The sequence below is a fragment of the Neofelis nebulosa genome, chromosome 2, assembly GCF_028018385.1.
Source record: "Neofelis nebulosa isolate mNeoNeb1 chromosome 2, mNeoNeb1.pri, whole genome shotgun sequence".
Classification (NCBI taxonomy): domain Eukaryota; kingdom Metazoa; phylum Chordata; class Mammalia; order Carnivora; family Felidae; genus Neofelis; species Neofelis nebulosa.
In genome coordinates, this window is record NC_080783.1 from 18885859 (window position 1) to 18912795 (window position 26937).

The window sequence follows — 26937 nt, forward strand, 5'->3', positions numbered from 1 at the left end:
TGGAGGCGTGTATGGGTCCTGAGGCCACAGCGCCCTTCGGCTCCGGACTCGGGGTGGAAGCGGCGGGTGCAGAGGGCTGGGGAAGGAGAGGTGTTGGGGTCTGTGCGCGCGTGCATGTGGAGATGCCAGTGCCGGGCGCGCTGGTTTGTGTGAGAAGGTGTGTGTTACTGCGAAGTGTGTGTGTCTGGCTGAGACACAGCTGTCGGGGAGCGGTCCTCCCCAATATACACACCTGCAGGGACTGGAGGGGAGGGGCTGCCCCCCCCCCGCCCGCCTCTCCCACCTCAGGAGGGACTTCCCAGGCTTGGCTGGTGTAGCAGGTGGGGGGGGGGGTGTCCTGTAAAGGGGTTTGGCAGCCTCCGGATTTTGCTCTTCTTCCTTGTGTGACCTTAAACAGGTGCCTCGTGCTCACTGAGCCACCCTCTGCCCTTTCGTGAAATGAGGTTACTGAGGCTCACCTCATCTGATCAGTGAGCCAATGAAGGTCAAAGTGCTGGGACTCCAGTAAATGTCTGGGAGCAGAACTCCCTGGGGTGACACACCCTGGGAGAGGTATTAGAGAGCCTTCTAATCCCAAAAGTGTGTATTTTGTCCCCTTTTATTTCTTAAGAAAATGAGGCTCAGAGAGGGCCATGACTTACTCAAGGTCACACAGCAAATGAAGAGCTGGAATCCAACCCAGTCCTCTTGACTCTGAGCACAGCAGCAGTGGCCCCAACACTGAGCGCTGCTTGCCTGGGCCTTCCTGCAGATGCTCCAGATCTTGCCTGGCCCTTGCTACCTGTACTTGGTTCTCTGGGAGCCACCCAAAACCAGATTCCTGACTCAGGCCCACTCCTCTCTGGGATTCCTTCATGTCCTCTCGCTCCGGCTGAACACTACAGCCAGGCAAGGACCTGAGGAAACATCAGGCTGGGGACAGAGGCTCCAGCTTCTGTTTCTGGTTCTGACCTGGGCCCCGATAGTGAATCCTATTCCCACTGTGGCCTTAGCATCCTCCTCTGTACAATGGGCACAAGCCTCTCACTCTACTACACACATACCTCCCTCCCAACCTCATTGCCCTCTCCTGGTTTAAGGACAAACTACCGGGAGACTCTGGGCTCTGAGACCAAAGGGGCCCCGTTCCTGGAATTGCCCATCCCTGGGGAATTGGAGGAGAGGGGTGGGGCTTTCCCTGTCCCCAGACTGTCAGGTGGTGGGGGCAGCCAGAGCAACAGCAGGCTGACGGCATCCTCCCCCCTCCTTTCCCCCCATCTCTGCCGGCAGCCACCGCAGCTGTCAGGAATTAAGGGCTTGAGGCTGCTGGGGGTGGGGGTGGGGCAATGGGGGGAGCAGTCTGGCTGGACAGCAGGAAAACAGCCGGGGGCAGGAAGCAGTCTGCGTCAGCCAGAGCCTTGTTTGACCCCAGCCGCCCCCTGCCCTCCCCACTCTCCTTCACCATGCTGCAGGACAGGGACAGCTTGGGACTAGAGTTTGGGGAGGGTTTGGGGTATGGGGAACGATAGGGCAGGACCAGACTTGGCACTGGAAGGTAGGCAGGAGCCTGAGGTGGGAGAGGGCACCACAGGGACAAGCCAGGCTGTTGGGGAAACTGAGACCCAGAAACGATTAGGAAGAGGCCCAACCTGGGACAGGGAATGGCTTCATAATCCAGCTTGCAGACCTCCTTACTCCCCAGATACAGCTCACACTAGCCTTTCCAGGCTTGATGCCTCATCATAGGTATCCTCTGGGGTACGCCATTGTGGGGAATACTGATTCCCGGTCCAATGCAGCTGAATCAGCCTGTCGGGGGGAAGGCCTGGGGGTCTGCATTTCTAGCAGTATCCCAAGTGATTTTCATGAGGACCACATTTGGGAAATTCTGCTGACCTGCTTGAGGGGCTGATTTCTTTTTCCTTTGACCTGCCTCTGCCAAGGGGAGGTCTCTTTGCTCCCCCACCCTCTAACAGCTCAAGAAATACAGAGGTGTAAAAGAGAGGGAGAAGTCCCTTTCTTTGAAAATCCCAGGAGGCAAGTAATGATTCTCAAGCCTTGTTTGCACTGGGACGTAGTTCTGGCCTGATGTCATGAGTGTCTAAAAGTGCCCAAGCCTGGGGCACTTCTCAGTGCAGAGAGGAGAGGGCATATGTAGGCACAGGGGCCTTGGCATATGTGGAGATGAGGCCCAGAAAGAGTGTGTGACTGGAGCCCCAGTCCCAAATGACCCCTGCCATGGGCGAGCCCCTATCAGCAACCCCCAGACCCCACCCTGGCCCTGCCCTTGGCTCTGGCCCTCAGCCCAGCCCCAGCCCCCGCAGCCGCCAGCTGAGACCACAATTACAGGGGCCACTGGGGGTGGGGGGGGGCACCAGAGATGAAAGGCAGCTCAGAGAATGGTTCCAGCTGTGGCAACCCTGGAGGAGGTTACAGGGAAGGGAGGGCTAGAGGAGGCACCAGGGTGAGAACAGGTGGGACTCTCACAGCCCCAACCCGGACCAGGCCAAGCTCAGTCCTGATGTTCTGCAAGAGAACATCTTGGTGAAGAGGAGGGGAAAGCAGCCCCAGACGGAGAAGAGAGCTTTTTATCCCATCCTTCAGGCCTCAGGGACCAGTGCCCCTCAGCAAGATAAGGGGGGGATAACTGGCTGCTTTAGTCCCCCAAACTCCTAGTGTATTTGGTCATTGGAAGGAAGGGGAAATGAGCCCTTGGCCTTAGGCTGATCCTGGGCCTTCCAGCAGCTTCCCCACCCATCTGCCTGCATTCTCACTGTCCCTGATGTGGTCATGCACACATCTGGGGCGCCTCTGTGCTCTTCCCCCATGTCCCTGGTACCACATGTCCCCCACCACTCAGCCAGCAGGGAACCTTCATGGCTCAGACTGTGCCTGGGGCTGAGCAGCTGGGTAAGCAAGGGGGTTGGGGGGGGGGCGTATTTCTGAGCTCTGCTTCCAGCCTTCTTCCCAGGCAGCAGTGCAAGAGCACAGAGCCATCTCTGAGCTTAAAGATGACCAAAATAATGTTCAAAATGGTGCCTCTCAGGCCAAGGCTCTCACCCTTCACAGAAGGCGGTTCCCAGACTCCTGCTGAGCTTGGTCAGGGAAAATGGACCACCAACATGAGACCATCGGCTTGAAGATTGCAGTGCTCTCTTCCAGTGTACTAAAAAGCTATCAGGCACCCCCATTCCATGACGGGAGAACTGAGGCTTGGAGAAATTAATTGACTTGATCAAGGTCAAGCTGGCAAACTAGGCCTTTCCTCACTGTTATCATGTTACTTCCTCTGAATTCCTTTTCACCTGCTTGGGGTGGTGTCAGTTCATGCCACTGTCTTAGTTTCCTTCTCTGGCTCATGGGGGAGTCTAGCATCACCTACTCCACACCACGCACCAAGACCTGGCAATAGACACTGGGACGCAGGCGTCCGCCCCTAGGTCTGGGTCAGCCCAGAGGTCTGAGACAGTCTGGAACCCTAGAAGCTTGGCCCAAGCTGGTCTGTGGGTCTCCTTGCTTCCTTTCATCCTACCCTCTCCTGTCCAAGGCTCTCTGAGTTCCCCAGATGCTTGCAGGTCCTGTCTTTTGGTCCCTGTTAATAGGGAAGCTGGGCTCTGTGCACCCTCTTGTGGTCCCTGAGAGAAGTGCAGGAGATTTTTTTTTTTTTTTTTTTTAAGTATTGAACCCAGCTCTGGGGAAGGCAGAGCCCTGAAGATAACTGTAATTTAGGAAGCTTCATTTCTCCTCCATGCTGCCCATGATGCCAGTTTCACTCTCACCCTTGGTAAGTTGTCAAACCCCCTTGAGTAGAAGAGGTTCTGAGTCCAGATTCTCTGAAGTTCGGGCATTTGAAGGTTCCGAGTCCAACTTCCCTGAAGCTCGGGCGTTTGACCTAAAGGAGTCAGGATGAGGCAGGAAGGAAAATTCAGATGCCCTTTCCTTCCCACTGCAGCCTGATACCCCTCTCCATATATGCCTCACTCTGGGATCCCAAACGTGATTCTTGAGGGCTGAACCAGGCTAGGTCAAGAGGCAGATGCAGAGGCATTGTGGGGAGGGAGGACAGATACACTGAAAGCCATGATTAAGGTCTGTTACATCCAGGGTGAGTTCCCCTTCCTTCTGTTTCACTGAAAAACTCTCCTCTCCTCCCTGTGCCCCCAATACCTGTGGTCTTAGCTCAGGCTGCCAGTCCCAATCACGGTAGTACATCTTCCTGGACAGTTATTGCTTTGGGGGTGGGCAAGTGACCCCAGCTGACCAAATCAGGGTCTTCCTTAGGACTTTGGCTGGGAAAGCCATTCTTTTTTAGATCACCAGCTCTAAGAATGTGGGCATAGGGCTGACATATAGAGAAGGTCTATCTGCAGCAGGAGATAATGAAGGCAGTGTGAAAAGAAGGGCAGAGATAAGCTAGAAACCATAGATGTTGGGGGGCGGGTAGTGAGGGAAGAAGACAAGGGAGAAAGACCTATGACATCGTCTGGCCCTCTGGGTTCAGTTGTGCTTGAATTCAGTCTCACCCCTGCACTTCCCAGGTAATTAATTCCCTTTTAATTGTTTTTCATAGTTAATTCTCTTGACCTAAGCTAGTTTGAGTTGAGTATCTTCATTTGCAATCAAGGTCTGCCCAATACCTGCAAGGCATCAGTTCTCTATTCCCACTCTCACAGAAACTACCATTTATTAAATATAAGCCTGACATAAACTATTGTGCTACATGCTATGCTAAGTGCTTTTCATGTCTCAGAAGAATCCTCCCCATGGTTCTATGAGGATGTGAATGGTCCTGATAATGGTGCCACTCTCCCAGTGAGAGATGGTGTCCCTTTCCCCTTCCCTTGAATTTTCACTGGTTCTATGACTTGTGTCAACCAACAGGGAGTGACAGCAATGCTGTGTGACTTCCAAGGCTGGACTGTAAGGAGCTTCTGCCTTCACACTCAGCATGTCCATTTTGAAAGCCAGCCTAGGTAAGAAGTGTAACTAAACCAAGGCCCCCATGCTGTAAGGAAGCCCAAGCTAGCCACATGGAGAAGAGGAGACCCTGGAGGAGCTCTGAGGCACTACTTAGACATATGAGTCAAGCCTCTTAGACTGTTCAGCCTGGCCCAGCCACTGCAGAAGGCAGCCAGGTGACTGACCACAACCATTGGTCCCCGCCATAAGGAGCAGAGCCACCAAGCTGAACTCTGAAAAAAATCCTAACCTAAAGGATCAGGAGAAGTAATTATTTGGGGGTCCTTTGTTATGCAGCAATGGATAACTGAAACATGATGGTATTCCATTATATAGGCAAAGAAACTGAGGCTAACATGCCTATATTGCAAACTTCTTAACAGCAGCAGCAGCTTCAAACACAGAGTGCCTGAATCCAAAGCTCATGCTTTGCCTACACACCTAGGCAGTCATTCTCTCCTGCAGTATTTGGACTGTGGGAAAATTGGGGCTCTGAATCCTAGCCATTTGCCTATGCCCCCGCCCCATTCTCTCTGCGGGAAGATGGAGGCATGAGATCCAGCTCTGGAGAACCCAGAACCTCCAACCTTTCCTCCCTGTCCCTGCAGCCTCAACATCAGCTTTCTGAGAAAGAACCAGAAGGGAGGAAATGTGGTTGGGTGCCCGGAGAAACTTGGGACAACTTTGCATCCTCCCCCACTGAGTGTGATTAGAAATGCTGATCGGGGCAGTCTTTTCAATGAAGTTAGTTTTGGTGGTTAAAAAGCCTGATGTTACTAATAACATAATCTCATCACATTCTACAGTTTACAAAGTGCTTTAATCCTATGGGCTTGGGTGGCCCTAGAAGTCTACCCTCAAAGTCCCCAAGAATCACAGAAACAGAAGGGCAGATAAGGGTGTCACCCTCCCCAGAGAAGATGAGGGCTGGACTGAGAGCTGAGTACACTACCAGAGGCTTTGGTCTTCTTTTCCTAGACCTTTTCAGTCTGTCCCTTTAAAGAAGGACAGCTAGGTTTTTCTCAGCTTGCAGATCCAGGCCAGAGATGTTTGACAAGGGTGAACCAGAAGAATCGGCACTCTTCTCCACAGTTGCCAGGAGAACCTAATTCAGTAGGGGAGATAGGGACCTAAGGTGATAACCCCTGAGATGCTAGTTCTATCAAAACCATCTTCCTTTACACACTCCTTCGGAAGCCTGGCCCCATGGTGGCCCCCAGGAGGCCAGCTCCCTCCCAAACTGTGGGCCCAGTCCTATTGGTTTAAATATTTTTATTGATACTAAACTCACCCACCCACCCCATAGCCAGCAGTTCTAAGGCGTCCTGCGTCCAGAGGCCTCGAGTTTGGCTCCCCCATATGGGGGCCAAGAGCGAGAGGGACTACATAGCCTCCCCCGGGGGCCCTCCAGAGCGCTCCCCCGGGGTGGATGGCCTTCAGCGCCCCTCGCTTTCGTGGGCGGGCGTGTATCTCAAGCCCCGCCGCCTCACAGTTGGCGGAGGCCTGGGAGATGGACCTTCGCTGCGAGCAGCGGGGCAGCGCCCCCGCCGGAGTCCAGAGGTCCCGCAGATGCCGAGGGGCGCGCGGTTTGGAGAGCCGGACGGTGCGTCAGAGGCAGAGGCTGAGCTCCTTGCGCACGCGGCAGCGGTGGCACTGCACCACGCAGCACCAGTGGAAGCGACACAGGCAGTTCTCCTCGAGCTGCACGCTCTCCTGGCGGTGCCCGCGGCCGCAGCACAGCAGGTCACAGCCGCTGAGGTCCAGGGCACTGCTGTTGCAGGCGCGGCCGCGCGTGCCCGGCGAGCCGGTGCGCCGGTTGGGAGCGCAGAAGTCGGGCGAGTCCGCGGCGTAGAGCAGGTCGGCGCGGCCCGGCGGCTTAAGAGTGCGGACCGCGGGCAGCAGAGCCTTGCCGTCATTGGTTCCCATGACACGCGAGGCGCCGTGGAAGCGCTCGAGCAGCCGCGCGCCCACCTCCCGGAACGGGGGCAGCTTCTGCCAGCAGGTTCGCAGCGCGCACGAGCCCGACAGCCCATGGCACTTGCACTCGGTGCGCGTGTGGCTCCGTACGGCCTGCAGGGAGCAAAGGAGCCGGCGGATGCGGACAGATTGGGGGTACGGGGTGGGGGAAAGGCCCAGAGGACCGACAAAAAATTAGATGGGGAGGGTGAGGTGGCCGGAAGAGAGAAAAGAGCAGACCAAAACCAAAAAGGAGAGCGCAAGGTGGAGAGGAGGAAACCCAGGGAGCAACAGCTCCGAGAGAAGGAAAAATTACAAAGTTGGAAGAGTGAGAGGAGTTGGGGGGAGTGGGGCGCAGTGTGCAGCAGAGATCTCAGGACGCAAAGTCAGGGAATGGGAGAGAGAGAAAGCAGAACTGACGGCTGGGGTGAGAGTCTCCCTAGAGGCAGGGAGGGGTTGCAGCTGTCGTGCTCTATTCCTCCTGCCAACCTCCTTCTGCCAACAGGGCCCCCTCGTTGCTGCCCCTCTCGGCCCCAGACAGGGCTGAGCAGAGCCAGCCTCCTGGGCGTCTGACAGGTATGTGGGCCTGTCTGGACATTCCTCTCTGGGCCCCCTCTTACTCCCTGCCTGATGCCTCAGGGCTGAACCCTAGAGGACACAGGATGTGTGTGTGTGTGTGGGGGGGGGGTCTCTAGAGCATCTTAGAACTAAGGCATAGGTTTCAGGATGGCCGACGGTGAATGCATTACTGAGAACCAGAATCCAGAACCCCTGCCCCTTATTTGCAATTTGTGCCTGAAGCTGGGGTCTAAGAGTCACAACCCCACTAAGATTTATGGTGTCAGATGACTCAGCAATATCATCTGTGGAAGCTCAGAGTCCAGAGGCCAACCTGAAATGCAGACTTGTGCGCCCCCCTCCCCTTCCCAGGTTTCTTTCCTTCCTCACCCTCCCTCCTGGAAACATCTGGTGGAGAGCTAGGGGGCGGGGTGGGGTGGGGGGTGGGGACTCCTCGTTGAAGAGGGAAGAGGAGAGGCAGGGCCCAGTCTGGAGTTGATGGGCAGCCAGTTGGCAAATGCCCAGACTCAGTCACAGCTTTCCTGGCCTTTAGCTGACTCCCTCCTACCTTCACCAGCCTTGTCTTTCACACCTTTCCAAGTCTTCCTTGGCCACGTTCTGGCCCTTTTCCCTGGCCTCCCTCACTTCTCCCAACTCCTCCACCTCCAGACCTTTGCCCCAGCTTCTATCTTCTCTTTCATCCCCAGCTTTTGTCACCCTCCTCTGTCCCTGTGCTGGTAGCCAGATCTCTACCTATCCCAGCCTTTGCCTCACCTGTCGGGTCTCAGAGGTTTGTCTTCCCTACCTGAGGTCCTGAGTCCTCTTCTCTGGGTGTCCCCTCCCCATCCTGCCCACTAGACCACCAGCTCTAGGCCTTCCTAGGCCTCCCAAGGGACTCCCTCTTCTAGGCTGGCCACCTTGCCTCCCACATGCCCATCCACATGCCCCCAGCCAATCTTCCCAAGTGCGCCCTTTCTGCCCCACTGGCTCCCACACACATTAACATACTCCTGCACATACACGCCCTCATTCGCACCCCCATTTCCTCACACGTCTACAAACACGCTCCCGCACACCCCACCGTCACCCACGTCCACTCACACCTACCCACACCCACACATTCATACCCACACACTCTCTTACACACCCCTGCCCATACTCACCAGCCGGCCGGCCTCGTTGTTGTGCAGTTGCACCAACGCACGGATGTCTCCGCGTCCCCGCTTGTGCCGCGCGTCCATAAAGAGCCTCGACTTCTCGTCCCCGAAGTCCACGTCGTCGCCGCAGCCCCCCCACTCCCAGGCGGCGCTGCCGTCGGGGGAGCCGGCGGGGCCGGGGGGCCCAGGGGTGCCGGGCAGGCCCGGGGGACGCGGCGGGGCCCGCCCTCGGGGCGCCTGGCAGCCGCACTGCAGCAGCTCGCCCATGGAGCAGGCCTGCGTGACGGCGTGGCTGGCGCCCGCGGCCGTTATAGCGAACACGAAGGCCGTCTCCCGGATGTCTGCGGACCGGGCGCAGGGTGGGGGAAGTCAGCCGGCAGGACCGAGGCTGGGTCCCCGGGGGTGGCGGGGAGGGGGGAGGCGCTACGGTGGGCGAGGCAGCATGGCTGGGAGGCAGGGTCGGGACAGGGTACCCACAGACAGGCGGGAGAGGTGGGGCTCCCGCAGCCGCCCCCCCCAACCCCCCCTCTCCTCTGATCCCCGAAAAGAAAAAGCAGCCCCCCAGGTGCTCTTCCCACACTGACCCTGCTGCAGGATGCGCCCGAAGGCCTTGCTGTGGCTGGAGCAGTTCCAGCGGCGGAATCGGAACTGGAACTGGCACTCCCGCACCCCCAGCCGGGCGCCCCGGGCTAGCTCTGCCACCACCTCTGGCTCGGCCTGGCACAACTCAGCCTGCCGCCCTGCCAGCCGCCGCGCTTTCCTGCAGATGCTGGTAGGATCCATGACCAAGGGGCTGCCCACCGCCCTAGAAAGCAAAGAACAGCACGTCCAAGATATGACTCAAAGGGCTGGAGCGGGGGCGGGGAGGGAGGCCAGTCCCGCTCAGCCCACAGCTAGGCGCTGGGACGCGCCTCTTCTCTCCCCCAACCCCAACTGAGTGTGAGATTGTCCCATCTGGTTCTCTTACTGTCCCATGTCCCCTTTCACTAGAGTTGGGACCGAAATTGCTATAGAGCAAGGATTCAGCCTTATCCTTCTGTGCACATCTTCATTAATAAGTCCTTCTAGGAATTTGACTCAAGATGAGGGCACCCAGCACCAGGTGAGCCAAAAGAGAGACAAAGAACAGGCCTGACCCCAAAGGGTGACCCCCTCTCTAGCTCAGTTTCTCCTTCTGTAAAATGGGAAGGTTGGGCTTTGATCCCTAAGGTGGGCCCTTGCACGAGGATATCCTCTATCTCTCTGAACTGGAGAGTAGGAGGCAGTAGCTGGGGGACTGAGTCTCTGAAGCATTATGGTGAAGTAAGTGACACTACCCTTCTGTTCCAGGGTCTGTGACTTTTTCAGAGCAGGATGGCCGGGCAAGGCAGGCCAGGCCCTGACGTCACCGGTTGTGACCTAACTGGTTTGGGGAAGGGGAATGCCTGTTTGGCTTGGTGTGGGTAAAGACCGAATGGGAAGTTCCACACACTTCCAGAAATCCTTCCGTTCCCAGGCTTCATTCCACCTAAGGAGAGAGCTGTTATTTGGTTTCCATAGACCAGACCCCTGAAGGTTAAGGTTACTCGCAGATGAGTGGAACTCCTTGAATCAGATCGCTCTTATTTGATGACCGCTTAGCTGTGGTCCCTGTGCTGCAGGAATGAGTGGGCGGAGCACTTGGACCTGAGAGTAATTTGAGATCACACAAAAACCCTTCAGCAGAGGACAGAAAAAGACGCCGGGTGGGGAGAAGTAGCACCAGGAGATAGAAAATGTCGAGGAAAATGGTGGGAGATAGGTGCCAAAGGTCAAGGTGGCCTACTTTTCATTTTAGCCTTCATGCCCATCAGCCCCCCTGTCCCCATTTGCTCCACAAGAACAGGCTGCCCAAGCATGTTCTGGCCCCACAACAATGAGATGTAATGGGCTTGAACAGCAGCAAGAAGAATTTAGGTCTTAAGGTAGAACTTCTCAACTCTGGGGAGCGAGATGCTTAAAGAGGCCGTTGTAAGAAGATGTGTAAGTTCAGTTCTTTCTAAGGTAACCTACTCCCCCCCCCCCAACACACACACCCCACCCCATCAGATCATTGTCAGCCTCCCCACCCAAGTAGTCCTGGAGCCAAGATTCTTTTCTCAGTGAAGAGTTATAGTTCAGACTCCTTCCTCCATGCTTAGGACCTGACCATCACTGCATTCCAACTGCAGCCTGGAAAGGTCCAGCCCCAGCCCATTCCCAATCCTAGAAAAGTGGTGGATGGAGCAGTGGATAGTGTGTGCCATGGATAGGGCAGCACAAGGTGGTTCCCAGTGGCCCAGTGACCACCAAGAGTTTATCAGTCTCTTTCTCTCTCTCCGTGTATCATCGATCCTCCCCTCCCCCCATCCACTTATCCACCTCATTACAAAAAGGATTTGAGATGGCTTCCAGCCTGGTTATATAGGGTCAGTAGATAAGACTATGAGCACCTTGGGAGTTAGAACCGACGTTTTCTTTTGTTTCCGGTGGCAGATTTTTAGGTGCTTAATTCGTATTTCCCCCAATTTTTGTTATGAAAATGTGCAAATGATTACTATAATACTACAATATTACAAATGATTATTCTAATACTACAACGAACACCATTTAATCCATGTTTTTGAATGAATGAATGAATGAATGAATGAGGCTTCTAAGGAGAATGTCCTCATTTGAGTCCAGGCCCTTGTCCACATGAGATTCCATGACTGCTAATCAGCTTCCTCTCTCTCCACCCCTCCTCTGCCCACCCCCCACTGGATGCAGAGGCAGGGAAGCAGGCCTCCCCATGACTGTCCAGCTCCTTTCCTGCCACCTGATTGTCCAGGCCTCCACCTGGGAGTCTGGGGCTCTGCAAACTCTTCTTCCCCAAATCACCCCACCCCCCATGCCACTAAGCTCCCCAGTCTCTCTTCCCAGCCTTGCCCTCTGCTAACTCCCTAATTTCCCAAGGTTGACTGGTTTTATCCTCTCAAGGTTACTCTGACCCCATCCCTCTCCTCTCCCTCCTCCTGCCCTAGGGAAGCAAGAGAGGGTGGGGGTATGCAGGGAGAAAAGCAAAAACCTCCTGACCTTGTCTGCTTGCCAGGGGCTAGAGATAGGAGAGAAATCGGGAGGAGCAGGAAGGGTAGGGCCCTCCCCGAGGTGGGGCCAGCCCTTTGCAGGGTTGAGGGGCTGCCCCAGAGTCAGTTGCTGGTCCGGGTCTGGCTCCCCAGGCTGGCTTGCTGCCTGGGAACAAGGCTTGTTTACAAGCTGGTCAGGAGGAGGGATGGGCAGTAGTAGCAGCTAGAATCCCAAGGGACCAGCTTGCTCCCTGCCCTCCTGTCCTCGCTCCCATCCCCAAGTCACAGGAAAGGAAAGTCCAGAAGAGGAGTGGGGGGGGGGCAGGGCATCGGGCAAAACATCAAGCGTCACTTCTGCACCCTGGTCTCTGTCAACTCTGGGTGAGCTGAGCCACTGTGGGCAAGTCAGCTCTCTCTCCGCGCTTCAGAAACAGGAGAAGTTGCCCGAGAAGCTCCCTTGTCCCCTCCAAGTTAACACTGGACATAACATCAAGAAATAACTCCCCCATCTCCCCTCTTTCTTTACCCTCCTTTCTTCCCTTCTGCTTCCTTAGGGAATCAACTCTGCTTTTTTGGCCTCTGAGTCAGCATTGGCCTGGGGTCAGCCCAGAGAAGATGTACCCTTTTGGGAGCATCTGCTTGTTTGGGGGGCTAAGCACAGTGGTGTAGGAGTTATATAATACATAGCAGGTAGGATCTGAGATCCTAATCAAATAGCCATTCCTGGGCATAGAAAAAATGAGGCTAGTCCTAAAGGAAATCTTGCAGACAAGAAGGGACAGGCCTAAGGTTGGCCATTCTAACTGGCTTGGCAGATGCCAAAATCTCCCTCCCAGGGACCTTGGTTGGTAGAATCGATAGCCAAGTGGGGTGGCGTTAGGGACAGCCAGCTCCTACTGGCAACAACTGTAGCTCTAAGCCCTGGGGGCCCCAGGTTCTGGCCTAACCTACCTTTCCATCTCCAGATTCAGAGGGCCAAAGGGAATGCCAGAAACCATCTACTCCTACTCTACCCACTTCACCCCCGTTATACAGACGAAATCTGAGGAAAGAGGTGGCTGACCTTGGCCACTCAATGGAGGAATCCGTTCTTCAAGAAGTTTAGGTGAATGTTATTTTTTAAGTTTATTTGTTTATTTTGAGAAAGAGAGGGAGCATGTGGGTGTGCGGGGGAGGGGCTCTCAGCTCAGGGCCCCACAGAGGACTCGAACTCATGAACCAAACCTTGTGATCATGACCAGAGCCGAAATCGAGAATCAGACGCTCAACCAACTGAGCCACCCAGGCGCCTCTGGGTGAATCTCTTTAAAACCAAAGGGACAGGAGGGAATGACCACGTGGGGTTTCGGAAGAGCTGAGATGCCCTCGCATACCATCCTCCACACAGCCCTTCTGCCAAGCAGGGTTGGCTCACTGCATCCATCCCAGATTACACCTCCAGCTTTCTGGGCTCAGAGCTACCCCCTCCCAATTCTTAAGTCATCAAAATCACACCCGGCATCTTTCCGAGCTCACCTCAGATCCCTGTCGCCCCTGAGCCCAGCCCTCACTGACCACCCCTCCCCCCCATCACCTCAGGTGTCGCTCATCTGGGGGTGCTCATTATCCTGCCAGTGGCATAACTATTTTGTCGTGTCGCCCTGTCTTCTCTCTCCACTTAGGTGAAAGACACACTAAAGACAAAGATCTCACGCGGAAGCACGATGTCATTTGCGGCACACATGCAGAGTCTGGGGAGTCTGTGACTTGGGTTTCGATCTGGGATCCGCCATTTGCTTCTCCTAAGACATCAGCAAGTCCCTTGCATGTGAAGTGGGCACTTAATATTTGTTGAATGAATGAGACCTGACTTTCGCAACCTCAGTGTCCATGACTGTCAAATGGGAATCATGATACCTGACAACTTCCCTGGTACACATGAGAAGAGCCTGCCCAGACGGTGAGCTCTAGCAAAGTGCTTTTTGTCCTCCCATTCACACCCCCATTCATGTCTTGGGCCTGCACAGAGCAGGGCAAATGGTAGGAGTGCAGGCAGCTGTTTGTGGATTCACGAGAACACCCTTTCCTCCAGCTGTCTGCCCTGACTTCTCAGCTGGGATCTCTGTGTTCCTTCCTCCCTCACCGGCCCTGCCTGTGAACCAGAAGCACCCTCCGGGACCCTCCCCTTCCCCAGAGAGCACTCCTGAGTGGATTATCGAGGCCAAGGAGATCACAGACCCTTTTGGTGCCCAACTTCCTCTGAAGGGCCTCCTGGCCAGCCACCCTCTATTTCCTCACACTCCCCACCCCCAGGGTCCTTAGTCTGACCCCCACCTCCTAGGAGCCAGCAGAGGGAGCCCTGAGCCCTGGGGCTGTGGGTGGGGGCTGTATGGGGGTGGGGAGGTGGGTGGTGGAGAAGGGGCAGAAAAATGTTGCCTGACGGCTGCTGAGGCGGCTGGGCCCGGGCCTGTGCCCGCCCGCCTGTCCTGTCCTGCTCTGTCTAACTCGATAATTACTGCTCCCCATCCCCCAGCCACTACCCCCACCCCAAACACCACATCAAAGCCAGTGATGCCCCAGCTCCATTAACCCCTGCCTCCCCACCGCCCACCAGATACCCCATTCCACCCCTCTCCCACGCTGGCCCAATTTGGTTCCCTCTGCCCCGTCCTGGACACTGTCCTTCCCACCTCCTCACGCTGCTCTCCTTCTCATGGCTCTTGGAAGAGGCAGGAGCTTTCCCTTCCCTGATGAACGTCACCAGTCAAGAGGGCTTCCTACTGGTCAGGGCTGTGGGAGGCAAAGGAGTGGACACATTGACTGACCCCCCCCCCCCCAAACACACACTGGATTCTCTGAGGAGAATCTGTCATGTGTCTTCTGCTCTCCCATAGTGAGGTGGGGAGCACCCATGTGAAGGTGGGGGTGGGGGGCAGAAAGGGCCTGTGGAAGGCCCTGTACCCCTTTCCTGACCGCACCCCCCCACCCCTCACTGCACTCAGGGATGAGGTACTCGGCAGGAGGTAGACTCCCAGCCCTAGTGCTCACTGCCTGCATTCTGGATGGCCCGAGGCAAGTCCCCTCCAGTTCCTGGACTTTGCTGGACTTCTAACCATAAGTGAAATGATTGGCCTAGATGATCTCCAAGTCCTTTCTAGATCTAATTTCTAATTTCTGGCTTAAATGGAGGGCTTGGAGCTGGAGGAACCAGCTTTGGAGGCCAGGTGGAAAACCGGAGCTCCCTCCCAGCGACCTTTTCCCTCCCTCAGCTCCTCCTCAGGTGGATCAGGGGAAGCACCCAAGGTCTCGCCCCACCCCGCCTCCGGCAGGAAGGAGGACATAGGCTAGAGGGCGCTCTGCCCAGTCCCTAGGGACAGGCTTCTGTGTTCCCCAGCGCCTCCGGCTCCGGCTGGCCAGGCGCCCTGCTGCTGCCAGCCTGACCCCGGCCCTGGCTTCCCCACCCCGCCCTCGCCTGCCTCATCCCCTCCACAGCTGCATTTCTCCATCAAAGTACACATTCTGGAATCCCCCTCGCTGGGCCCTGGTGATCAAACTTCCCACTGACCTCCCCCCACCAACTCCTGGCTTCCGATGAGAACAGGGCAGGAGGGGGCTGCCCCCCCCCCCCAGGAAATGTCACAGTGCCAGGGCTCTGGTGGGCTTGGGGCATGCTCTGGCCCAGATAGAGCCAGCCTCCTTTTGCCCCTGCCCTTTTCTGCTCACAGCCCCATTGTCTCCCTCCAGGGGAAGCTGCCAAGGCGGGAGGCCTGGAGGGGGGTACTGGGTGGCCACCCCACCCCAGTCCCCACCCCGCCGGGAGCTTGGTGGGGGCCAGGAACAGGACTGCCCACAAAGGGTCAGATAAAGACAGGATGGAGGAGGATGGCCAAGCCCAGCCTGGGGTGGAGGGGGGATTCCAGCTGGAAAACCTGGGTGTCATGAAGAAGCCTGGGTCCTTTCCCTGACTCCCTGTGGGGCCAGAGATGAGGTTGTCCTAGGCCTCTGGTTCCTGTTTCCTTTCCATAATGGGTGAGGGGGAGCGGGGGTGGGGGTGGGGGGGGCGGAGAAAGGCAAGATGAGATGGGGGAAGGGAGTGAGACTGGGTGGTATTTTTGCTAGTGGAACAAGGGGGGAGGGTTGGTTTCTTTCATAGAAAATATAAAACAGAAAGAGGAAAGAGGAAGAGAGAAGGGAGATTGATTTGATCTATTCTGTGAGAGTGAGCTATTTTCCACATGCACTGATTGAGAGCATAAATAAAGATGGGTCAGACATTGAGGAGAACTTCCTGGGGGAGGGTGGGAGGGGCTCGGAGAGCAGGCTGGTGGGGTGGGTGCTGGTGACCAGGAAGCCACAGACTTTCTCTCTCTGCCTCGGTCTCAAAATGGGATCTGTCGGGGCCAGGGCACATGCTGGATGGCCTGCAGGCAGTGGGCTGGACAAGATGACCTCAAGAGAGCCTGGCCAATGTCCTAGAATCTGGGATTCTGTGATTTACAAAGATATGGTTACAGATGGGAGAGAGACAGACAGAGAGGCCGGAGGCAGAGTTTAGAAAGCATGCATTGCATGGAGGGGGAATGAGGGGGAGGGGGAAAGGAAGTGGAAGGGAGACTTTTCTGGAACCTGGAGCCAGGTACCTGAGCCTATTCCAGGCCCTGGATCATTCCCCTACAGGAGCCTCCTTTCCTAATCAGGACCATCCAGTCACTCAGCGTTCCTGGGGTCCTCTCTGTTCCCACCCTGGAGGCTATTAGCATGTCGGGGATGGCGTGCAGGGCTGCTGCTTCCCTGCCTACTGCTAGAGCTCCAGCCCGGCTAGCATTCTCTGAGAAGCAGGGAAAAGAGGGCCAGCAAGCAGGTCAAAGAACAACCTGGAAGCCCCTAGCCTGATAAAGTTACTAGCCTAAGTGAAGCTGGGGTAAAGGGCAGTGTGGGGGTGGGGGGTGGGCAAAGAGTGACGGGAGCCTTAGGCCACCAGGGATGCTGGGTCCAGCCCACCAGCCCAAGCCTGATCTCAGAGAGCAATGGTAGGATGGGGTGGGGACAAGAGTGTCAGCAAGTAGAGTCAAAGATCCCAAGAAAGGAATCTGGACTCAGACCAAAGGAATGAAGTGTCGGAAACAGACAGAGGAGAGTGAGGGGGCCGGTGCAGGTGGGAGAGGCAGGTTCTCTGTGGGAAGCATCTGAGCGAGGCAGTTGCTGGACACCTTATCACCCCAGCCTCTCACTCTTCACCCAGCTTGCTCTGCAGCTGCAGCCATGAAGGCCCCTGTGTTCTCCTACACCTGCCCTCCTCACCTCCTCCCCCACTCCCTGCTTCCCAGCTTCAGGGTCAGTCTCCAAGGGACCAGACTCTCTCTCCCTCTGGCTTGTCACCCACCCACCAACCCCTCTTGAACAAAAGAACCCCCACAATACAAGCCCCAGGAAGGTGAATCAACCAATTCAGCAACATTCCACAATACTTCCCCAGCACCTTTAGCCTCCAGGGCCCAAAGACAAAGGCTCTGACTTCCTGGAGCAGGGAAGAGAGACCACAGAGGGGATGGTTGTCAGTAAAACGCAGTAACTGGCATGGTTGTCCCATGCATGGGGTGCAGTAGGAACACACAGAAGGCAAGGGAGGAAAGACAAAAAGACAGTGTCATGGAAGATGTGCTGTTCTAACTGGAAGGATGAGAATGAGCTGGATAAATGGAAAAGGAGAGGAGGGAGGGTGGCTACCATCTGGGAGAGACCTCTGACCCCATACCTTGAGAAAGGGCAAAATTAGAAATGTGTGTCTGGGAAACAAGACAGAGATTCTTTTACAAAGTTTTGCTTGGGACTCTTGGAATTTTAAATTTAAATTAATCCTTTTCACCCCTACAAACTCTAGCCTGGAAAACCCGCAGCGTGGAGGAGGAGACTTACACTTATGGATGGAGCACCTCCCAGTGTCAGATCATTTTGTAGATCCTCCCATCTAATCCTCCTATCTAGCTTACCAGGTAGGGGGACTGTTTCCCAGTTTTAAAGTTGAGACGTTGAGGCGCGGGGAGAAGTGAGTTGCCCAAGGTCACAGACTTATTGTCGGCCGAGATTAGATCTCAGGTCTGTCTATTTCAAAACTGACACAGCATTATACCAAGCCAGGATCGAAGGACGCATGTTCCCTGGCCGGGACCTGGGTCATCCTCGATTTGCTCCCTCACTGACACCCCCAAGGGACATCTCTCCCGCATCACGAAAGAGGGATAGCAGCCAGCAGCTCCCTGTGTGGGCATCCAGCTCTCTATCTCCAGGGGGGAGAAGGATCTGCCTGCCCCGCCCCTCCATCCAAATGCGGGGGGGGAGGGTGGAAGAGGAGCGGAGGATAGGGAATCCAGCCAATAACATGGCCCTATGCAAATAGACCAGACCCTGCTTTCTTAGGATTGGCTGACGCATCAGCGGTATTGTCCAAGTCCCTCCTCTTTAAACTCTGATCTATTCCAGGCGGGTCTTTGCAGCTCCAGAGAGACTAGGAAGGAAAAGAAAGTCTCCGGGATCTGGATCTCTGAGAGGTCTCGACCCGGCACCCACCTTTCCAGTTGCTGTCCATCCCCAAGGCTCAAAGTTCCCGCGACCTTAGCTGCGTAGGTGTCTGCTCTAGCTAGGGCCCGGTCTGGAGGCCAGGTCTGGGAAGACGTCCCCATCTCCTGGCTGGCCAGGCCTCCCTCTCTTCCACCACGACCCTTCACGATTCTCAGTACCTCCCGAGCTGCATTTTTTTCATTTCTGACCCCCCACATCTGGAAGGGTCGGAGCCTAGGTCCCTTTCCTGTCTTTCCTCCTCTTCTTTGCTCTGGGGGAAGGATGTAGAGAAAACCGCGGTCCTGACTCAGTTTCCCTTTACGTTTTTTCCCCGCCACTACCATCCACTTTGAAGTAGCACTCAGCTTCTCAGCGAGAAGCTGGTGGGTTGTTGAGCAAAGTAAGGCGGGGAAGAGACAGCTGTTGGACCTTCCCTGCTTTGTGGCTTACCACCTTGTTCTTCTCTTTCCCACAAATCCAGTCCTCCTCCCCTAAATCCAGGGCCCTCCTCACACACTCTTTTCTTTGGATCTCTCACTGCAGATCCTCCCGCTGTCTACCCGGTAGCTCTTTCCTACTCGCGTGCCAGTTCCTTGAGGACCTGGATTGAGCGCATAACCGGAGGGGGTTGAAAGAGAGTGGGGAGGGTGTGTAGCACAAGGTAGGAGGAAATACAATAGAATGTGCGGGGTGTGGGTTTAGGAACATCTGAATGGCAGTTTAGAAGTGGCCCAGGCGGTGTCTGGCAGGAGAGCGGCACGCACCTCCCGGCACCTCCCCAGCTGCCCTAGGGCTGGGTTCCCGCTCGCTCGCAGGTACTGCCCAGAGGCAGCGGGACCGCGTTTCTGAGCCACCCGCCACCCCTCCCCGCCAGTCAGTCCCGAAGTCCCCACCCTTGAGCTTCAGGAGCCACACGGGGACAGCCAGCCCGACACAGCACTCACCACCACAGTCCGCCGACGTGCGCGGGACACAGGAGCAGCAGCAGCAGCAGCCCGAGGAGGGAGGGCGCGGGCGGCAGCATCGTGAGCGCTCTACCGCGGGCCGGTGCGGTCAGCGGGCGAGGCTGCGGGGCCAGCCGGTGCGCGCGGCGGCGCGGGCTTCAGGGCGAGCGCGGCTACGGCGGCGGCGGCGGCCGGGAGGCGATGGCTCCGGCGGCGGCGGGGGGGCCCATCGCGGGCGAGGAGGGCGCGGCGGAGGCGGAGAGCGGACGGGGCAGCCAGCGCCTGTGTCTCCCGCCGAGCTCGCTCGGGAGAAGAAATCAGAGCCGGGGGCGGGGGTGGGAGGGGAGCTGGGCCCGGGCGGGGGCGGGGGCCAGGGGGGCCGTGGGGTGGCAGTTGCGACAGTCAGGCGGCGGGACTCTCGGGAGGGAGCCGTGCGCCCCGGGGCTGGAGGCGCGGAGCTCCGCGGAGGGCGGGTGCGAGGTCCCGGGGCGGGGCCCGAGCGCGCCGGTGGCTGCGGGACCCGCCTGCCTCGCCCCTTCGCTTTGCCTCTCTCGGACTGGGAGACCCCTCCGCCTCCCAGAGTCGGGGGCAACGAGGGGCGGGGAAGTAGGGTGGAGAGGGGTAAGGGGGGGGTGAAGAGGAGCTGGGGAATGGGGGACGGGCTGGAAGGGAGACGTTTGACAGGTTTGTTGACTGTAAAGAGAGAAAACTTCCCAGGAATGAGGGAGTTGGGGGGGTGGGGGCGGTGGTTCGGAGGGAGATGCTGGTGAGGGGGCCGGGAGAGGAAGTCTGCCTGGGGCGCTGGGTGCTCCGGGAAGGGGTGTCGAACTCTACCGTCTGTCGGGCGGACTCTGGAGGGGTCACCCCTTACCGGCCCCACCTCCGCGCCGTACGCCCTTTTCTCAGCCTTTCCCCAGGAAAGGAGGAAGCCCCAGGCCTCCGCTCTCGCTCCCCCAGCCACCCCGCCTCTTCGAGCCCGCGTTCGGGGAGGGGGGTGGAGGGCTGCGAAGGGGAGATTAGACAGCAAGAGGAACCTCTTGATGGCCTGCGCTCAAGCGCTCGCACGTGTAAGCGAGCGATAGAGCTGAGGTTGCAGTCTTGCGAGAGATTCGTGGAGGCAGAACTCGGGGCAGCCGGGCCTCGCGTGTCCGCGGGTGCCTGCCTCTCGTGGCTTCCCCAACTTGGCCCGGGCCAGAAGGGGTGGAAGAGCCAGCTGCAGGTGAGATGGCGTTTATCTGATTCTCTAATGCCACAAAAATGTCTTTGATGCCCCTGCCACCCCCCAGGTGTGTGTGTGGGGGGAGATCAAAGGCTCCGTGGGGAGGAGGGACAGCTCCATTCATCAAGCCTAGGGTACTGGCTGTGGCTGCAGTCCCTGCTCCGCCCCCGCGTGCCCCAGGAGTGCCGAAGGACAGGTGGTGCAGGACATTCCTCAGCAAGGGCCAGTCTCCCTGTCACCACCAGCTAGAGTGGCATCAACCGTTGGGGGGGGGGGGTGTCTCCCTAGTGGTAGAAACTTCAGGCACTCAGAGGAAAGCTCCTGGTCTTTTAGGATGGAGATAGCACCTGAACTCTGGGAGGGAGGGAAGCCACTGCCTAAAGAGATAAACATCCTTGGTGAGCAGAGACAAGGCAAGATTGAGTCCCCAAGAGAGTGAGGACAAGTGGATAGAGACGAGCTGAGGGACTAAGGGGATGCGACAGAAGACCATAGATGCCTAACCCCGGAGAGGAGGCAGATCTGGGGAAGGCCAGAGGAGCCAGTGGAGAACCGAAATGGAGAAACATTGCCCTAGGCGCAAAGGGAAGTTTTGCTTCCTTAGGTTTGCTGTGAACCCAACTCCATGGCTGTGGTGTCCAAGCTGTGTCAATCTAATTCCCTGTACTGGGTACAGAGAATTTTGGTGGTGGTGGTGGTGGGGGTGGTGGTGGCTGGGGCACTCTAGAGAAGAGGTAGGGCCCCTAGTGGCTGAGGGAGAGTGAGGGGCACAAGGCCCAAATGTTGCCCCCTCCCATTTTAGCCTTTAATAGCATCCAGCTGCCGCCCATGGTCCCTGCACCTATTAATTTTGTACACAGTTGCTGTTTTTCCAGGGCAATGCCAACTGTGGACACTATACACTCAAAGACATACCCAGATTGGGCACACACTCAGGCCAGATGGTGCTAAACAGGCATCTGGAGAGCTTTGAGGGTTCCTAAAGGCTGCAGGTGGCCAGTGACCAGACCCCTGGGAATCACTGCCTGGGTTCTAAATCCCCTACCCACCCCTGCCCCCACCCAGCTACTGTTATTGCAGATTATGAAATGCTCTCCCTATCCTGCATTCTTCTCCGAGGCAAGAATTTTAATGTATTTGTCTTTGTCATCAGGGGACCAGGGCTCTGGGACCGCCCTGCCTCTGCCTGAGGAGGGAGCGCCCCAAATCTAGTCCCTGCTGTCTCCAGACCCCAGCCTCTTTCCATTACCACCCCCTCATGTCCTAGCCCTGCCCCTCGCCTCCCTCTCCTAAGACACAGTCTCTCTGTGGGGTGGATAAAAATGATGTTATTGAAACAACAGAATTGGGAGCAGTGGCAGGGAGCAGGGATCAGCGCAGGAAACTGGGGCGTTTGCCAAGAAGCCTTCTCCCCCGCAGGCGGCCTTTCTGCCCCCACCCCCCACCTTTCCTACAAACACACACAGACCGCCCCACCCCTCCTGCAGCACTCTCTCTGGCCAGATCGTACAGAATATTTGGCCATCCCTGGATTCCCTAAGCCCTCATCTCCCCGCAACCCCCCCACCCAGAGTCCCATTGCAGAATCTATTGGCCCAGTAGTGCCTGCAAAAGCACTGGGGCAGAGAAGGGGTCTGCTGGAGTCTGTGATGGGCAGTCCTCGGCTCCCAGGGCAACTGTGTCTCTGCTCACTCTCTTTTGCCTTCTCTGCACCCCCCTCTAGGGGTTGGCTGGGATACGGGCAGAACCAGAGCAAATGCCCTTATGGCCTCCGAACCTTTAGAGAGATGAGTTCAGGTGCTCCTGAGGCTTCAGTCCCCCACTATTAGCTTAGAAAACTTTTCATGGAGCAGGGCTGGGGATAGAGACGGAAGTACACAAAGACAGATCAAGATGCATGCACACACACGTGCACACTCGCACATACCCACAGCTGGGCACAGGCGTCCAGATAACCCACAGACACCACAGGACACCCTTGCCTCCCTTCGACAGTGTTGGGTAACTTTCACTTACAGGTACAGATGGACACACAGATGGGCTGACTCAGACTGAGACACATGCCTGCCTCTCTGGAGATTACGTGCACATGCAACCCCATCTCCCCCCCTCCCCCCTCCCCCACCTCTGCACACGCATGAATGTGGAGGAACGTTCACAGGAGACTGGAATGGGAACACAGCAGCCCAGAAGGGGGCAGCATGGTGGGGGGTGGTGCCTCTCTGATCCCCCTCTGCCTGTCCTCTGGGCACTGGGCCCCCTCCACCTCTTCCTCCGTGGCTCTGCCTTCAGTCCTGAAAACCTTTTAACTCTACATCTAGGCCCTGATGCAAAAGAGAGAGGCGGAAGGAGCACAAGGATGTCTGGCTGCGGAGTGGGAGCGGGAGGAGGGGCAGAGGTGGGGACTGGGGAGGGGGAGAGCGGCAGCTGGAGACAGATAACATCAGAGTCGCTGCAGGGAAAGCAGAGCTCTCTGTCTGTTAGATCCTCTCTCCCCATCTTTCCGTGTGTCTTTTCCGTGTGTCTCTCCCATCTCCAGAATTTGGTTTCCATTTGTGTCTGTCTCTAAATCACTTTCTCTGCCCCTTTGTTTCTCAGAATGACTGAAGCTGCAGGAGCCCAGGAATTTGGGCCTGTGACCCTTCCCCTCCCAGGGACCTCCCTCTCTCCCTCCCTCTGCATTGCCCTCCCTCTTCCCCAGCAAGGGGACCCAACTGCCATTCCTTTAGGGTGGTGACAGGACTTGAGAATTCCTAAGGGCCCTGGGTGTCTAGGTCCCTGGAGAACAGAGAGGAAAGGCTAGCCCTCCATCTCTCAAGGAGAAATAAAAAGGGTCACTTTCTTCTCCCTTCCAAACCCCCACATGGCCCTACCCCAGCTTTCCCAGCCCACCTGAAGTTAGGATGGTGCGACTTTCCAGACCAGGGTGGGAGCTTGGATCCCTGATTCCCAGCATTAGCTCTTTGAATCCCTGCCTTGCAGACCTAGTTTCCTGAGACCCCCTCTGGGCCTTTGTCCAAGGTGACCCCAGGCTCCAGTTCCCCACAGGGCCCACCTGCCCCCACATCTTCCGTATCTCTCACCCTTACCTATGCCCCAACCTTTCAATCACCCCATCAGTCAAAGGGAGAAGGAACTGGAGGGGGTTGGGAAGGGGCTCTGAGGAGGGGAAGGGGGGCAGGGGCTGAGAGGGAGGGGCTGCTTGCCCACCAGGACTGGGCTAGGAAAAGCCAGGGAACATTTGTTTCCACTTAGCTCAGCCCCAGTGGCCCCGGGTGGGAGTGGTCAGACCCAGGAGCCTCTCCGGCCATCCCAGTCCAGACCTGGCTCCTGCATTAGGGCCTGGGGGTGGGCAGAAGGACCCTGGCATGGCCTCAGGTATTCTGAGGAGAGCCTCCACCCTCCTCTCCATTCTTCTCCAGGAGACACCCCCTCTCCACACTGCTTCAGGTCCCACCTCTGAGGAAATCAGGACGTTTCAGTCTCGGTGTCTCTCCTAATCGTCCTGGTATCTGCTGGCTATCCCTGGGCAGTAGCCAGCACATTTTTAATTGAACACCTACTAGGTGCCAGGCACCCAGCTACGTAGCGGAGAAACAATGGTGAAGAAAAGCAGACCTCAAGGAACTCGTGGTGATTAATCATATCATCTTACAAACAAATGGAAAAACGCAACCTTGACCTGTGTTGTTGAGGAGTAGGGAAGGGCTGTGAGGCTCTGGTGGTGGTGATTGGCCAAGTCATAAGGAGAGAATGCTCCCACTGAGATACAAAAATAAGGTGGGGTTAACCGGGAGACACAAGAGAAGGAAGAGCATTTCAAGCTGAAGGAACAGCCTTGGTAAAGGCCCTGCAGGGGGATGGAGAAGGCGTGGGGGCACTGAATCAAGGTTGGCATGGGTTGAAAGAGACTGAAAAGCAGCCTGGTGGGAGATGAGGCTAGAGAGATTTAGGGGGATCAAACCAAGTAAAGCCTTACAAGCATGGAAGGGAATGTTTTTCTAATTTTAAACGCAATGGGAATTCTACAAGACAAATACATTGCAAGAGGGAATAAAAAGAGATTGGGGGAGGGGTAGTCTCTAGATTAAAGGAGAACTAACATATAAACAAAAAGCCAAACAGGCAAAGTTGAACTACAGTAGTTAGTGACATGTGGTCAGATGACAGAAATAAGTAAATGCTTACCATAGAAGTCAGGCTAGGTAGTTGCTCAGGGGTGGGGGGAGGTGGTCGTTCTACTTTGAGGAGCACACGGAATGGGATGTCTGGCAACGTTCTGTCTCCCTTCATGGCAGTTGGTTTCAGGGTGTTCAATTGTACATTTGTTCTATGCTCTTTTCTGTATCCACGATCTTAACAGGGTTAAGGGCTTAAGAAAAGAAAGGGCGAAGAAGAAAACCACTCCCTTGGGCCTTTGCAGGAAGCCACTGTAGAGATTTCCCCGGGACAGTGAGTGGCATGGTCAGTTCTACATTTTGAAGAGATGGTCGTGGTGTGGAGGGGGGTTGGCAGGGGAGCCCGAGCAGAAGTCAGAAGGCCAGCTCGGGGGCCCTGCAGTGGCCCGGGGAAAAAGCCAGGGTAAATGGCAGGGGTGATAAAAAAGAGTGGACAGTTCTGGTCAGTGTCAAGAAAGTAGGGTCAAGTGGGCTTGGGGAGAGGCTGGAAAAGGGGACGAGGAAGAGGGAGGCGTCAAGGGTGCCTCTGAGATGTTTCCCTGGCCTGGCCGGATGAATGGTGGTAGGTCCACTCAGCTAAGGAACACCGGAAGAAGGCCAGCATTAGGCAAGGTTGGGTGGGAGTTTGGGACCTGGGTTAAAGACGCTTCCAAAACATTCCCTATCGGGAGTAGGCAGTTGGATATATGGCTCTGGAGCTCAGAGGGGAGGCCTGGGCTGAGTCATCCTGGTGCAGGGTGTAATTAAGCCAAGCACAGGGCCAGGATCTCCCAGGAGACAATACAGAGGGAGAGGAGCCCCCGTGAGTATTTAACGGCCAGATGAAGGGGGAAGAGGCTGCAGAGGAGAATGAGGAGGGCCTCCAGAATGTAAAAGGAAAAAGCATCGTGGTTTCATGGAAGCCGAGGAAAGAGCACCACCGGATGAGGGAAGGGGACAATGGTTGCAACCATTTCTGAGCTGTCAGTGAGATGAGGAGGAAAATGTGTCCATAGAACACGGAAGGAAAACCACTGAATCAGCTCAACCTCAGGCTGATTTTGCCAAAGCACAAATACGACCTTGCCATTTTCTTGCTGTAAAAACGTGCATAACTTTACCTCCGGAATCAAGTCCGGACTCCTTAGCTTGGCATTCAGGTCCCACCACGGTTTGTCTCTTTGCGGGCTCCCCGCCTCACCTTCCTTTTCGTCTCCACCAGAGCTCCAGGCTTACTGTGGCTCTTGGTCAGGCCCCAAACCCCGGCCTCCTCCACACTCCGCTCCCCCGCCTCCCCGCCCCAGCAGGCCCAGCTGTGCCTTTCCTCCCGGATCCCACACACCTATCCACACACTGTGGAAGGTGGCCTCTCCAATTCTCATTAACTCATAGCACTTTGAACCTTTTTTATAGGAAGCACAGCACTTAGAGTTGATTTTGTCTGTATATTTTTCCTCCACTTGCTTATGAGGTGTTTTTTGTTTTGATTTGTTTTTGTTTGGTTTTGCAGGGTGTGAACTATCTGGCCTGCAGTGAGCCCTTCATAAACTTGGGTTCTTTTGAACTTTGAAAGCACGGAAGGTACACTGCAGGGCCGGGCATAGCAGCCCCAGCACGTGTGGTGTCACCGCCTCACCAAAAACCAGGTCTCTGAACTCAGGTGGGGAACTGGGGCTCCAGGGGAGACCAGGGGATTTCTTAACATCCTCTCTGCTGATGCATGCCCACGGCCCACTCCCCGGCCGACCACTAATACCACGGTGCCTAAGGACAGGGTCACAGCGCCACCTCCTGGCAAGATAACACACTGTCCCTCAGGAGCAAATGCTTTCTGGAAGGTCTGTGTAGTAGAGACATGCAGATTAAAAATGCGAACCAGAGGGGCGCCTGGGTGGCTCAGTCGGTTGGGCTTCCGACTTCGGCCCAGGTCATGATCTCGTGGTCCGTGAGTTCGAGCCCCGCGTCAGGCTATGTGCCGGCAGCTCAGAGCCTGCTTTGGATTCTGTGTCTCCCTCTCTCTCTGCCCCTCCCCTGTTCATGCTCTGTCTCTCTCTCTCTGTCTCAAAAATAAATAAAAATACTAAAAGAAAATAAAAACGCAAACCAGGATGAACACCAACCTGTTAAGTTAACAATAAAATTTTCGAAGATATAATTTCCGAGTTTTCTGGAGAGCATGCTTCAACACTGATCATATCCCTTGTGTGATGTCACTGTGGACTAATACCCAGTGTAGTTTACTTAAGAGAAAAACAAAGAAACTATGCATGCAAAAACAGCTGCCTTTTCCATGTTAGTGGAGACCCCAAGGCTTATGCAATGCCTAGCTAGCTGTGGGGTATGTTGGCCACACTATAAATATTGTTCAGGCATTAAACTGACAAAAATGTTCGTGTCATTGACACAAGA

The 26937-nt window shown here is 56.1% G+C and overlaps 1 protein-coding gene across 1 annotated transcript; it reads right to left on the reverse strand.

The window, feature by feature from the left end:
- Positions 1–4616: 4616 nt before the first annotated feature.
- Positions 4617–19330, reverse strand: WNT6 (Wnt family member 6). The gene is made up of 4 exons (XM_058704594.1): positions 19153–19330; positions 9194–9414; positions 8616–8950; positions 4617–7008 (listed from the first exon to the last, which is right to left on the reverse strand). Exons 1-4 carry the CDS (start codon positions 19230–19232, stop codon positions 6547–6549), a joined length of 1098 nt encoding a protein of 365 aa, XP_058560577.1. The 5' UTR covers positions 19233–19330; the 3' UTR covers positions 4617–6546.
- Between the last annotated feature and the right edge of the window lie 7607 nt (positions 19331–26937).

Bases quoted from the DNA above. Each gene is read 5' to 3' on its own strand.
- WNT6 (XM_058704594.1), bottom strand. From the start codon at position 19,232: ATGCTGCCGCCCGCGCCCTCCCTCCTCGGGCTGCTGCTGCTGCTGCTC. The intron at 9,415-19,152 runs GTGAGTGCTGTG...TTTGCTTTCTAG, and splicing joins CACGTCGGCGGACTGTGGTG to GGCGGTGGGCAGCCCCTTGG. The intron at 7,009-8,615 runs GTGAGTATGGGC...TGCTCCCTGCAG, and splicing joins ACAACGAGGCCGGCCGGCTG to GCCGTACGGAGCCACACGCG.